The sequence below is a fragment of the Nerophis ophidion genome, linkage group LG24 (genome assembly GCF_033978795.1).
Source record: "Nerophis ophidion isolate RoL-2023_Sa linkage group LG24, RoL_Noph_v1.0, whole genome shotgun sequence".
Classification (NCBI taxonomy): domain Eukaryota; kingdom Metazoa; phylum Chordata; class Actinopteri; order Syngnathiformes; family Syngnathidae; genus Nerophis; species Nerophis ophidion.
Genome location: NC_084634.1, coordinates 3,496,185 through 3,511,623, shown reverse-complemented (window position 1 = coordinate 3,511,623; position 15,439 = coordinate 3,496,185). Strand labels below are relative to the sequence as shown.

Here is a 15,439-nt window from a genome sequence, read left to right as displayed (position 1 = left end):
GTCAATTTATTTCGGTCCTAACTTGTTCACCGGTCCTCATATGGAAGCTACTTTTCCCTGTTGATGTCTCAAGAAGGCTAGAATACAAGAACACACACACACACTCTGCTTTAATACATATTAATGAACCCACTGTGGAGAGAGTGGGGACAATGGGGCAGAAGGGGGTGGGGTTTGCAGAGCAGGTGCGTGGGGGTGGGGGTGGGGGTGTCATTGCGTTCACTCACTGTACATTCATCAGTGCTTCATCTCCTGGTGTCAAAAGGTCGCCGGTGCGTTTGAGACCACGGTCATCAAAGAGCAGCGGCCCTTGAAAGCTCGGACACATTATTAGGCACACCTGCACCTACTATCAGTTTGAAGTGTTTGTTGGTGAGCAAAGGATGGGGTCAGGACAGTGCCGCTAAAATTATGAGGGTGCCGCGACACAGTGGTTGAAATGACCAAATGTAGTCCTTTCTTCTGTGGTCCTTGCAAAGTTTGGTATACTTTTGTTATTTATGCTTCATCAAGGCTGTTATTGTTTTGGGTAACAGGTAATTTACGGCACACCTGGGGCAAAATGCGGCCTGTTAAGATTTTCAAACTGGCCCGCCGCACGTTTTACATATTTTTTTTTAGACCTTTAACATGAAAAGTGTGCAGTGCTGTTTTTAAATGACCTCTAAAGTACAAACCCCGTTTCCATATGAGTTGGGAAATTGTGTTCGATGTAAATATAAACAGAATACAATGATTTGCAAATCCTTTTCAACCCATATTCAGTTGAATATGCTACAAAGACAACATATTTGATGTTCAAACTCATAAACATTTATTTTTGTGCAAATAATCATTAACTTTAGAATTTGATGCCAGCAACACGTGACAAAGAAGTTGGGAAAGGTGGCAATAAAGTCGAGGAATGCTCATCAAACACTTATTTGGAACATCCCACAGGTGTGCAGGCTAATTGGGAACAGGTGGGTGCCATGATTGGCTATAAAAACAAGCTTCCCGAAAAAGGCTCGGTCTTTCACCAGAAAGGATGGGGCGAGGTACACCCCTTTGTCCACAACTGCGTGAGCAAATAGTCAAACAGTTTAAGAACAACCTTTCTCAAAGTGCAATTGCAAGAAATTTAGGGATTTCAACATCTACGCTCCATAATATCATCAAAAGGTTCAGAGAATCTGGAGAAATCACTCCACGTAAGCGGCATGGCCGGAAACCAACATTGAATGATCCTTCAGACGGCACTGTATCAAAAACCGACATCAATCTCTAAAGGATATCACCACATGGGCTCAGGAACACTTCAGAAAACCACTGTCACTAAATACAGTTGGTTGCTACATCTGTAAGTGCAAGTTGAAGCTCTACAATGTAAAGCGAAAGCCATTTATCAACAACATCCAGAAACGCAGCCGGCTTCTCTGGGCCCGAGATCATCTAAGATGGACTGACGCAAAGTGGAAAAGTGTTCTGTGGTCTGACGAGTCCACATTTTAAATTGTTTTTGGAAAATATTCGACATGGTGTCATCCGGACCAAAGGGGAAGTGAACCATCCAGACTGTTATCGACGCAAAATTGATAAGCCAGCATCTGTGATGGTATGGGGGTGCAGTGGGAGGGTGGCCGTGTGCAACCCGAGGGTCCCTGGTTCAATCCCCACCTCGTACCAACCTCATCACGCCCGTTGTGTCCTTGAGCAAGACACTTCACCCTTGCTACTGATTGGTGCTGGTTAGCGCCTTGCATGGCAGCTCTCTCCATCAGTGTGTGAATGGATGAATGTGGAAGTAGTGTCAAAGCGCTTTGAGTACCTTGAAGGTAGAAAATAACTATAAAAGTACAACCCATTTATCATTATTTACTATTATTAGTGCCCAAGGCATGGGTAACTTACACATATGTGAAGGCACCATTAATGCTGAAAGGTACATACAGGTTTTGGAACAACATATGCTGCCATCACGGCCGCCCCTGCTTATTTCAGCAAGACAATGCCAAGCCACATTCAGCATGTGTTACAGCAGCGTGGCTTCGTAAAAAAAGAGTGCGGGTACTTTCCTGGCCCGCCTGCAGTCCAGACCTGTCTCCCATGGAAAATGTGTGAAGCGTAAAATCCGACAGCGGAGACCCCGGACTGTTGAAGGACTGAAGCTCTACATAAAACAAGACTGGGAAAGAATTCCACCTTCAAAACTTCAACAATTAGTTTCCTCAGTTCCCAAACGTTTGAGTGTTGTTAAAAGAAAAAGTGATGTAACACAGTGGTGAACATGCCCTTTCCCAACTACTTTGTCACGTGTTGCTGGCATCAAATTCTAAAGTTAATGATTATTTGCAAAAAAAAATAAAGTTTATGAGTTTGAACATCAAATATGTTGTCTTTGTAGCATATTCAACTGAATATGGCTTGAAAAGGATTTGCAAATCATTGTATTCTGTTTATATTTACATCTAACACAATTTCCCAACTCATATGGAAACGGGGTTTGTATATATACAGTATATAAATACATATATATATATATTATTATTATTATTATTAATAGTTTTGCCACACCTAGTGTGTTTGTGACAATCATTGGTACTTTAACTTTTTTTTAATAATTAATTATGTTTATCTTTGTGGAAACACTGATCATCTTAATGATTTCTCACTCTCAAAGTTAGTTTGTGACGACCCCCAAGATGCAGAGATGGAGGCAGGCATGGAGAGAGAAAATATGATTTAATAAAAATACTAGAAACAAAAAACAAACAAAGGGTACAAACAAAAAGCGCGCACAAGGGCGGATAACAAACAAAAAGGCCTAGCGTGGAAGCTAGCAGGTATCGAGCAGGAAACAGAAGTCGTACTCTCCATGCACCTTGAAGGTAGAAAAGTGCTACACAAGTACAACACATTCATCCTTTATTTACTTACATGTAATATGAAAAAAACTTGGAAGCAGGGAACAAAAGGCAGTGCGCTAAAAACCGCAATCAAATATAGTTTGCATTGACAAGCCATGATACGACACGACAGGTAGCGACGACAAGAGCGACAATCTAGCGCTGACTGGAGGAACAAAGCAAGTAAAATAGGAGCGGGCTGATGGACACCAGGTGTGGCCAGGTGCCAATCAGCCGCAGCTGAGGGGGAAAAAAAACAGGAAGACAAAATAAGAGCGCTGACAGGAACTAAAAAAGGAAATACTAAACACACACAGAGGAAAAACTAAAACCCAAACAAACTGTCAGCGGCAAGCTTGACGCTCACAATAAATATATATTTTTGATGTCGGGGCGGTATAGCTCGGTTGGTAGAGCAGCCGTGCCAGCAACTTGAGGGTTGCAGGTTCGATCCCCGCTTCCGCCATCCTAGTCACTGCCGTTGTGTCCTTGAGCAAGACACTTTCCCCACCTGCTCCCAGTGCCACCCACACTGCTTTAAATGTAACTTAGATATTGGGTTTCACTATGTAAAGTGCTTTGAGTCACTAGAGAAAAAGGGCTATATAAATATAATTCACTTCACTTTTGAAGGGGTTTTTGCCAACTCCCTGTTGATTTTTGCTGAAGGATGTCAATGTAGGTCTAAGTGAGACCTACATAGAGGTGTTTCTTTCATGTCTCTACGACATTCCTAACGGAAGTTACAGGCAGTTTTTTCCTAGGGGGCGCTAGAGTGTAAATTTGAGTTTTGAGTTGTTGTGTTTTTTTATTAGATGCTAATTTTCGCCAGTCCTGATGTGTGTGTCAAATATGGTGAGTTTTGAAGCATGTAAAGGGGGTCAAATTACAGCTCAAAGAGGCAAAAATTTAATTTTTTAGGAAACTTTTGTTTTTGGGGCGGTATAGCTCGGTTGGTAGAGCGGCCATGCCAGCAACTTGAGGGTTGCAGGTTCGATCCCCGCTTCCGCCATCCTAGTCACTGCCGTTGTGTCTTTGGGCAAGACACTTTCCCCACCTGCTCCCAGTGCCACCCACACTGCTTTAAATGTAAACATTAGATATTGGGTTTTACTATGTAAAGCGCTTTGAGTCACTTGAGAAAAAGCACCATATAAATATAATTCACTTCACTTTTGAAGGGGTTTTTGCCAACTCCCTGTTGATTTTTGCTGAAAGATGTCAATGTAGGTCTAAGTGAGACCTACATAGAGGTTTTTGTTTTATGTCTCTACGACATTCCTAACGAAAGTTACAGGCAGTTTTTTCTGTGTTTTTTCCTAGGGGGCGCTAGAGCGTACATTTGAGTTTTGAGTTGTTGTTTTTATTAGATGGCAATTTTCGCCAGTCCTGATGTGTGTCAAATATGGTGAGTTTTGAAGCATGTAAAGGGGGTCAAATTACAGCTCAAAGAGGCAAAAATGACATTTTTTAGGAAACTTTTGTTTTTGGGGCGGTATAGCTCGGTTGGTAGAGCGGCCGTGCCAACAACTTGAGGGTTGCAGGTTCGATCCCCGCTTCCGCCATCCTAGTCACTGCCGGGAGGAAGCCGGAGTACCCGGAGGGAACCCACGCAGTCACGGGGAGAACATGCAAACTCCACACAGAAAGATCCCAAGCCTGGATTTGAACCCAGGACTGCAGGAGCTTTGTGTTGTGAGGCAGACGCACTAACCCCTCTGCCACCGTGAAGCCCATATTTATATAATATTTACATATTTAAATAATATGTCACTACAAGCTCCATTCACAGACAGAGTCCCATTACTTTTATGGGCGGTCGAGCGAGTCAAAAGGGGCGGTATAGCACGGTTGGTAGAGTGGCCGTGCCAGCAACTTGAGGGTTGCAGGTTCGATTCCCGCTTCCGCCATCCTAGTCACTGCCGTTGTGTCCTTGGGCAAGACACTTTACCCACCTGCTCCCAGTGCCACCTACACTGGTTTAAATGTAACTTAGATATTGGGTTTCACTATGTAAAGCGCTTTGAGTCACTAGAGAAAAGCGCTATATAAATATAATTCACTTCACTTCAATTCACTTCAAAAGCCGTAAAAAAAAATATATATATATATTTTTAATAATTTTTTTATTTGTGGCGGCCGTAACAAATAAATGAATGTGTGGGAAACCCTGAACTTGAGGGTTGCAGGTTCGATCCCCGCTTCCGCCATCCCAGTCACTGCCATTGTGTCCTTGAGCAAGACACTTTACCCACCTGCTCCCAGTGCCACCCACACTGCTTTAAATGTCACTTAGATATTGGGTTTCACTATGTAAAGCGCTTTGAGTCACTTGAGAAAAGCGCTATATAAAATATATATAAATCATTTTTTCAAAAAGATTCGAATTAGCTCGTTTTTATCTTCATTTTTACGGTTGAATTTTGAATTTTATGGAGTCGAAATAGAAGATAAACTATGTTTTCAAAATTGTATTTTCATTTTTTTCCTGTTTTCTCCTCTTTTAAACCGTTCAATGAAGTGTTTTTTTTTTCATCATTTACTCTACAAAAAAACCCTCCGTAAAAGGAAAAAAAATGACAGATATGCACTTTGTAAAGCGCTTTGAGTCACCAGAGAAAAGCGCTATATAAAATATATATAAATCATTTTTTCAAAAAGATTCGAATTAGCTCGTTTTTATCTTCATTTTTACGGTTGAATTTTGAATTTTATGGAGTCGAAATAGAAGATAAACTATGTTTTCAAAATTGTATTTTCATTTTTTTCCTGTTTTCTCCTCTTTTAAACCGTTCAATGAAGTGTTTTTTTTTTCATCATTTACTCTCTATAAAAAAACCCTCCGTAAAAGGAAAAAAAAATGACAGATATGCACTTTGTAAAGCGCTTTGAGTCACTAGAGAAAAACGCTATATAAAATATATATAAATCATTTTTTCAAAAAGATTCGAATTAGCTCGTTTTTATCTTCATTTTTACGGTTGAATTTTGAATTTTATAGAGTCGAAATAGAAGATAAACTATGTTTTCAAAATTGTATTTTCATTTTTTTCCTGTTTTCTCCTCTTTTAAACCGTTCAATTAAGTGTTTTTTTTTCATCATTTACTCTACAAAAAAAAACCTCCGTAAAAGGAAAAAAAAATGACAGATATGCACTTTGTAAAGCGCTTTGAGTCACTAGAGAAAAAGCGCTATATAAATATAATTCACGTCACATGTCATGTTTTAAACAGGCTCAAATACAATCTGCACTTTTCCAGCTGTAAATACACTCCTCCCCCTCTTAGCCACGCCCCCCGCCGCTAATGAGGGGGGGGGGGGGGGGACTTACCCTCGCCTCCGGGGAGAAAGCGGCACACTCCCACCATGGATCTTGTGGACCACGGCTATTTGGACGCGCGCTCTCCCTACGACTACACTTTCAATTTCTGGAACGACTACCTGGGCCTGGCGACACTTGTGGCCCCCAACAGGGTGCGCGGCCCCCCCTGCGGCCCCAACTCCATCACGGAGTCTCTAAAAGCCACGCTGGGCTTGGACGACGGCGTGACAACGCCGAGCGGGGACTACGAGCTCCAGGAGCGGATCTCGCTCCTCCGGCCGTACGGACGACTCGGGGCCGGCGGCGGTGGCGGCGGCGGCCTGGGGGGGTTAGAGGTGCTCTCGGCGGAGCGGCGACGCAAGCAGGCCAAGCCCGAGCCCAAAGTCTGCGTGTTCTGTCGGAACAACGGCGCGCCGGAGGAGGTGTACGGCACGCATATCCTGAAGACGGCGGACGGCCGGGTGCTGTGTCCCATCCTGCGGGCCTACACCTGCCCCCTGTGCGGCGCCAACGGGGACAACGCGCACACCATCAAGTACTGCCCGCTGTCCAGGGAGCCGCCGGGCGGACACAGGCTGCTGGCCAGAGGGAGCAGAGGGACCGGCAAGAGACTCAAGATCTTCTCCTGAAGTCATGTTTACATCCCTTTTCTTGCATATGGATGTGATCCAGCCTGCACATTTAGAACCACATCCTAGTCACGTGCTCAGATAACAGACATCTTATTCAGTTAAAGCCTTTTGAATGAGTTGGAATTAAGATGTCAAACTGTAGGTTTCATTTAGATCGGGGGTCGGCTTAGAGCTACGTCGATGGCGAGCTACCAGTGGACCGCGGGGGGGTGTGTCAGTCCATCTCCAGCCAGGCTTTTAAGAAAAATAGACCTAAAAATGAGTGATCGATCTTCACCAAGACGTCACTTAAATGACATTCACGGTACCGGAGGGTCTTGTGAGATCATTATTATGAAAATATGACCGAGAGGAAGGCGAGAAACCACTTTTTATTTCAATAGAGTCTCGCGCAGTACCTTCCGTCAAAACTCTAAAGGCCGACTGCACATTTCCTATCTTCACAATAAAAGCCCTGCTTCATGCTGCCTGCGCTAACTAAATACAGAGTCTGGGAAAACTGGCGTGCACAAGTTTCTGAGACTCTTATCAATGTTCAAGTAAATATAGATTTTTTGTTGTAAAGAATAATACATTTTAATTTAATTCTTCATTTTAGCTTCTGGGCTTCACGGTGGCAGAGGGGTTAGTGCGTCTGCCTCACAATACGAAGTTCCTGCAGTCCTGGGTTCAAATCCAGGCTCGGGATCTTTCTGTGTGGAGTTTGCATGTTCTCCCCGTGAGTGCGTGGGTTCCCTCCCACTTCCAAAGACATGCACCTGGGGATAGGTTGATTGGCAACACTAAATTGGCCCTAGTGTGTGAATGTTGTCTGTCTATCTGTGTTGGCCCTGCGATGAGGTGGCGACTTGTCCAGGGTGTACCCCGCCTTCCGCCCGATTGTAGCTGAGATAGGCGCCAGCGCCCCCCGCGACCTCGAAAGGAAATAAGCGGTAGGAAATGGATGGATGGATGGATTTTAGCTTCTGTTTTTTCGACGAAAAATATTTGTGAAATATACTTAGGATTAAAATTCCCCAAAAATATTCTGGCAAATCTGTAGAATCAAATTTAAATCTTATTTCAAAGTTTTTTGAATTTCTTTCAAAATTTTTGTTTTGGAAAAATCTAGAAGAAATAATGATTTGTCTTTGTTAGAAATATAGCTTGGTCCAATTTGTTATATATTCTAACAAAAAAAAGTGCAGAAGGGATTTTAACCTATTTAAAACATGTCATCAAAATTGTAAAATTAATCTTAAATCAGGAAAAATTACGAATGATGTTCCATAAATTCTTTTTTTTTTAATTTTTCAAAAAAATTCGAATGAGCTAGTTTTTCTCTTCATTTTTTTCGGTTGAATTTTGAATTTTAAAGTCGAAATTGAAGATAATATGTTTCAAAATTAGATTTTCATTTTTTTCCTGTTTTCTCCTCTTTTAAACCGTTCAATTAAGTGCTTTTTTCATCATTTATTCTCTACAAAAAAACCTTCCGTAGAAGGACAAAAAACAGACAGAAATACCCATTTGTTTTATATATATAGATTTATCTATTAAAGGTAAATTGAGCAAATTGGCTATTTCTGGCAATTTATTGAAGTGTGTATCAAACTGGTAGCCCTTGGCATGAATCAGTACCCAAGAAGTAGCTCTTGCTTTCAAAAAGGTTGCTGACCCCTGATCTAACCACTAGGCCACTGATAACAACCCCGGAAGTAAATTTGACCCCAAACTAACAAGTTTCGAGGCACAAATCCGATCCAGATCCAAACTGATTTCCACTCCATGCTGGAGGTGTGTACAAAGTATCGGTCTGGTGACCAAAAAAAGAACCAAAGCACGACCACTTTTCACTTCCAGTGGTTGACATGAAGGTGCACTGTGAGTGCAGGACCAGTGTGCAGCACATTAAAGGGTCCTACATGCAACAAACACTTTGTTTCCCAGCACTGTAATGTTTTCTACCAAAAAAGAACACACTTTATGTATGTGACCTAACTCCTGCATATATTCTTCACCTGGCTATTTTTTGATGTGGATAGTATTTTGCATATCTGGACTGAATGTAAAATAAAAATGGTGGAATGTAGACGTGACAAGCAACACGCTAGTTTAGTTTGGGGAAATAAAGCTACATTGAATCTTGTGAAGCAGTTTTAGCAAGGAGAAGCGCGACATTCCAAAGTTTATCTGTGATAGCAAATGTCTTATGTACTTTTTACTTGTATTATTGTAAATAAGCTCTGAATAAAATATGGAAATTTGCATTTATTTGGACTAACTTAGACTGATTATTGTTGACAGTCCACTGATGAAGACAGCAGATGTGGTGATGATGCGCCACCTTGTGGTCAAAGCAGAGAAGTGAGTATAGACGCCAACCTTTTAGAAAGCAAGACCTACTACTTGGGTACTGATTAATGCCAAGGGCTACCAGTTTGATACACACTTCAATAAATTGTCAGAAATAGCCATTTTGCTCAATTTACCTTTAACTCTATGTTATTATTAATAATTAATGAGATTTATCTTTGGGGTGTGAATGTGAGTGTGAATGTTGTCTGTCTATCTGTGTTGGCCCTGCGATGAGGTGGCGACTTGTCCAGGGTGTACCACGCCTTCCGCCCGATTGTAGCTGAGATAGGCGCCAGCGCCCCCCGTGACCCCAAAAGGGAATAAGCGGTAGAAAAATGGATGGATGGATGGGTCGCTGGCGCCTATCTCAGCTACAATCGGGTGGAAGGCGGGGTACACCCTGGACAAGTCGCCGCCTCATCGCAGGGCCAACACAGACAGACGACATTCACACTCACATTCACACATCCATCCATTTACTACCGCTTATTCCCTTTAGGGGTCGCGGGGGGCGCCTATCTCAGCCGCATTTGGGCAGAAGGCGGTGTACACCCTGGACAAGTCGCCGCCTCATCGCAGGGCCAACACAGATAGACGATATTCACACATCCATCCATTTACTACCGCTTATTCCCTTTAGGGGGCGCTGGCGCCTATCTCAGCTGCATTTGGGCAGAAGGCGGTGTGCACCCTGGACAAGTCGCCGCCTCATCGCAGGGCCAACACAGATAGACAGACGACATTCACACATCCATCCATTTACTACCGCTTATTCCCTTTAGGGGTCGCGGGGGGCACTGGCGCCTATCTCAGCCGCATTTGGGCAGAAGGCGGTGTACACCCTGGACAAGTCGCCGCCTCATCGCAGGGCCAACACAGATAGACAGACGACATTCACACTCACACATCCATCCATTTACTACCGCTTATTCCCTTTAGGGGTCACGGGGGGCGCCTATCTCAGCCGCATTTGGGCAGAAGGCAGTGTACACCCTGGACAAGTCGCCGCCTCATCGCAGGGCCAACACAGATAGACAGACGACATTCACACTCACATTCACACATCCATCCATTTACTACCGCTTATTCCCTTTAGGGGTCACGGGGGGCGCCTATCTCAGCCGCATTTGGGCAGAAGGCGGTGTACACCCTGGACAAGTCGCCGCCTCATCGCAGGGCCAACACAGATAGACAGACGACATTCACACTCACACATCCATCCATTTACTACCGCTTATTCCCTTTAGGGGTCACGGGGGGCGCCTATCTCAGCCGCATTTGGGCAGAAGGCAGTGTACACCCTGGACAAGTCGCCGCCTCATCGCAGGGCCAACACAGATAGACAGACGACATTCACACTCACATTCACACATCCATCCATTTACTACCGCTTATTCCCTTTAGGGGTCACGGGGGGCGCCTATCTCAGCCGCATTTGGGCAGAAGGCGGTGTACACCCTGGACAAGTCGCCGCCTCATCGCAGGGCCAACACAGATAGACAGACGACATTCACACTCACATTCACGCATCCATCCATTTACTACCGCTTATTCCCTTTAGGGGTCGCGGGCGCCTATCTCAGCTACAATCGGGCGGAGGGCGGGGTACACCCTGGACAAGTCGCCGCCTCATCGCAGGGCCAACACAGATAGACAGACAACATTCACACACTAGGGCCAATTTAGTGTTGCCAATCAACCTATCCCCAGGTGCATGTTTTTGGAAGGGAATAAGCGGTAGAAAATGGATGGATGGATGGATATTTATCTTTGTGGAAACACTGATCATCTTAAGATGTCTCACAATAAATATATAATTTTTGATGACATGTTTTAAATAGGTTAAAATCCAATCTGCACTTTGTTAGAATATATAACAAATTGGACCAAGCTAGATTTTTTAACAAAGTGAGAGAAGTGAAGTATATTTATATAGCGCTTTTCTCTGGTGACTCAGAGCGCTTTTACATAGTGAAACCCAATATATAATTTTTACATTTAAAGCAGTGTGGGTGGCACTGGGAGCAGGTGGGTAAAGTGTCTTGCCCAAGGACACAACGGCAGTGACTAGGATGGCGGAAGCGGGAATCGAACCTGCAACCCTCAAGTTGCTGGCACGGCCACTCTACCAACCCAACTATGCCGCCAAATCATTATTTCTTCTAGATTTTCCAGAACAATTTTTTTTTTAAAGAAATTCAAAAGACTTTGAAAAAAAGATTTAAATTTGATTCTACAGATTTTCTAGATTTGCCAGAATAATCTTCGGGAATTTTAATCATAATAAGTTTCGAAAAAATATTTCACAAATAATCTTTGTCGAAAAAACAGAAGCTAAAATGAGGAATTAAATTAAAATGTCCATCCATCTTCTTCTGCTTATCCGAGGTCGGGTCGCGGGGGCAACAGCCTAAGCAGGGAAACCCAGACTTCCCTCTCCCCAGCCACTTCGTCTCGCTCTTCCCGGGGGATCCCGAGGCGTTCCCAGGCCAGCCGGGAGACATAGTCTTCCCAACGTGTCCTGGGTCTTCCCCGTGGCCTCCTACCGGTTGGACGTGCCCTAAACACCTCCCTAGGGAGGCGTTCGGGTGGCATCCTGACCAGATGCCCGAACCACCTCATCTGGCTCCTCTACATGTGAAGGAGCAGCGGCTTTACTTTGAGTTCCAGAGCTTCTCACCCTATCTCTAAGGGAGAGACCTGGAAACTCACTTGGGCCGCTTGTACCCGTGATCTTATCCTTTCGGTCATGACCCAGAGCTCATGACCATAGGTGAGGATGGGAACGTAGATCGACCGGTAAAATGAGAGCTTTGCCTTCCGGCTCAGCTCCTTCTTCACCACAACGGATCGATACAACGTCCGCATTACTGAAGACGCCGCACCGATCCGCCTGTCGATCTCACGATCCACTCTTCCCTCACTCGTGAACAAGACTCCTAGGTACTTGAACTCCTCCACTTGGGGCAGGGTCTCCTCCCCAACCCGGAGATGGCACTCCACCCTTTTCCGGGCGAGAACCATGGACTCGGACTTGGAGGTGCTGATTCTCATTCCGGTCGCTTCACACTCGGCTGCGAACCGATCCAGTGAGAGCTGAAGAACCTGGGCAGATGAAGCCATCAGGACCACATCATCTGCAAAAAGCAGAGACCTAATCCTGCGGCCACCAAACCGGATCCCCTCAACGCCTTGACTGCGCATAGAAATTCTGTCTATAAAAGTTATGAACAGAATCGCTAAAAGAGCGATAAACAGAAAGGCGTTTAATTTGCCAAAATTCACCCGTTTAGAGTTCGGAAATCAATCAATCAATCAATCAATGTTTATTTATATAGCCCCAAATCACAAATGTCTCAAAGGACTGCACAAATCATTACGACTACAACATCCTCGGAAGAACCCACAAAAGGGCAAGGAAAACTCACACCCAGTGGGCAGAGAGAATTCACATCCAGTGGGACGCCAGTGACAATGCTGACTATGAGAAACCTTGGAGAGGACCTCAGATGTGGGCAACCCCCCCCCCCTCTAGGGGACCGAAAGCAATGGATGTCGAGCGGGTCTAACATGATACTGTGAAAGTTCAATCCATAGTGGCTCCAAGACAGCAGTGAGAGTCCCGTCCACAGGAAACCATCTCAAGCGGATCAGCAGCGTAGAGATGTCCCCAACCGATACAGGCGAGCGGTCCATCGGTTTAAAAAAATAGATGGTCTTTTTTCTGCACCATCAAGGTCTGCTGATAATGTTCCCCTTTAAAGATAAATTGAGCAAATTGGCTATTTCTGGCAATTTTTTTTTAAGTGTGTATCAAACTGGTAGCCCTTCTTATTAATCAGTACCCAAGAAGTAGATCTTGCTTTCAAAAAGGTTGCTGACCCCTGCACTTGAACAACAAACAGACCAGTTGACAACACTCTGCATGGCGATCACTATAATCCAAGTCAAACAATTGAACGACTAAAGTCCAGGAAGCTTCCTCTCTATGAGATAAATATAATTTAGTGGTGTCATTGCCAACATCTCTCGGTCTTTTTGTGTGACTACTGTCAAAGATCTAGAGCAGGGGTGCCCATTACGTCGATGGCGAGCTACCAGTGGACCGCGGGGGGGTGTGTCAGTCCATCTCCAGCCAGGCTTTTAAGAAAAAATGGACCTAAAAATGAGTGATCAATCTTCACCAAGACGTCACTTAAATGACATTCACGGTACCGGAGGGTCTTGTGAGATCATTATTATGAAAATATGACCGAGAGGAAGGCAAGAAACCACTTTTTATTTCAACAGACTCTCGCGCCGTACCTTCCGTCAAAACTCTAAAGGCCGACTGCACATTTCCTATCTTCACAATAAAAGCCCTGCTTCATGCTGCCTGCGCTAACTAAATACAGAGTCTGGGAAAACTGGCGTGCACAAGCCATCCCTCAGAAAGCTGGCGTGCACATCACTTGTGCACGCCAGCTTTCTGAGACTCTTAAGTAAATATAGATTTTTTATTGTAAAGAATAATACATTTTAATTTAATTCTTCATTTTAGCTTCTGGGCTTCACGGTGGCAGAGGGGTTAGTGCGTCTGCCTTACAATACGAAGTTCCTGCAGTCCTGGGTTCAAATCCAGGCTCAGGATCTTTCTGTGTGGAGTTTGCATGTTCTCCCCGTGAGTGCGTGGGTTCCCTCCGGGTACTCCGGCTTCCTCCCACTTCCAAAGACATGCACCTGGGGATAGGTTGATTGGCAACACTAAATGGTCCCTAGTGTGTGAATGTTGTCTGTCTATCTGTGTTGGCCCTGCGATGAGGTGGCGACTTGTCCAGGGTGTACCCTGCCTTCCGCCCGATTGTAGCTGAGATAGGCGCCAGCGCCCCCCGCGACCCCGAAAGGAAATAAGCGGTAGGAAATGGATGGATGGATGGATTTTAGCTTCTGTTTTTTCGACGAAAAATATTTGTGAAATATACTTAGGATTAAAATTCCCCAAAAAATATTCTGGCAAATCTAGAAAATCTGTAGAATCAAATTTAAATCTTATTTCAAAGTTTTTTGAATTTCTTTCAAAATTTTTGGTCTGGAAAAATCTAGAAGAAATAATGATTTGTCTTTGTTAGAAATATAGCTTGGTCCAATTTGTTAAATATTCTAACAAAAAAAAGTGCAGATGGGATTTTAACCTATTTAAAACATGTCATCAAAATTGTAAAATTAATCTTAAATCAGGAAAAATTACGAATGATGTTCCATGAATTCTTTTTTTTTCAATTTTTCAAAAAAATTCGAATTAGCTAGTTTTTCTCTTCATTTTTTTCGGTTGAATTTTGAATTTTAAAGTCGAAATTGAAGATAAACTATGTTTCAAATTTTTATTTTCATTTTTTTCCTGTTTTCTCCTCTTTTAAACCGTTCAATTAAGTGCTTTTTTCATCATTTATTCTCTACAAAAAAACCTTCCATAGAAGGAAAAAAACACACAGAAATACCCATTTGTTTTATATATATAGATTTATCTATTAAAGGTAAATTGAGCAAAGTGGCTATTTCTGGCAATTTATTGAAGTGTGTATCAAACTGGTAGCCCTTGGCATTAATCAGTACCCAAGTAGTAGCTCTTGCTTTCAAAAAGGTTGCTGACCCCTGATCTAACCACTAGGCCACTGATAAGAATCCCGGAAGTAAATTTGACCCCAAACTAACAAGTTTCGAGGCACAAATCCGATCCAGATCCAAACTGATTTCCACTCCATGCTGGAGGTGTGTACAATGTATCGGTCTGGCGACCAAAAAAAGAACCAAAGCACGACCACTTTTCACTTCCAGTGGTTGACATGAAGGTGCACTGTGAGTGCAGGACCAGTGTGCAGCACATTAAAGGGTCCTACATGCAACAAACACTTTGTTTCCCAGCACTGTAATGTTGTTTTCTACCAAAAAAGAACACACTTTATGTATGTAGCGCAGGCAGCATGAAGCAGGGCTTTTATTGTGAAGATAGGAAATGTGCTGTCGGCCTTTAGAGTTTTGACGGAAGGGACGGCGCGAAAGTCTGTTGAAATAAAAAGTGTTTCTCGCCTTCCTATCTGTCATTTTTTTCATAATAATGAACTGGCAGCAGCCAGCGTCATCTCACAAGACCCTCGGGTGCCGTGAATGTCAATCAAGCAAGCTACGGAATTTGCCGCCAATGTTTTTCTTGTAAAGTGTATGGAAGCTGGATGCATTAGATGCCAAAAACCAACCACTTTCATGTGGTATTGTACAGAAAGGA

At 43.6% G+C, this 15,439-nt stretch overlaps 2 protein-coding genes across 5 annotated transcripts in view; one reads left to right on the top strand and one right to left on the bottom strand.

Moving 5' to 3' along the window:
* alms1 (ALMS1 centrosome and basal body associated protein) overlaps positions 1-15,439 on the bottom strand; it is a 172,784-nt gene that overhangs the window by 133,967 nt on the left and 23,378 nt on the right. The gene's annotated exons all lie outside the window — the stretch shown is intronic.
* On the top strand, positions 6,237-9,093 carry LOC133541928 (nanos homolog 1-like). The gene has a single exon (XM_061885652.1). It carries the CDS (start codon positions 6,253-6,255, stop codon positions 6,835-6,837), a length of 585 nt encoding a protein of 194 aa, XP_061741636.1. The 5' UTR covers positions 6,237-6,252; the 3' UTR covers positions 6,838-9,093.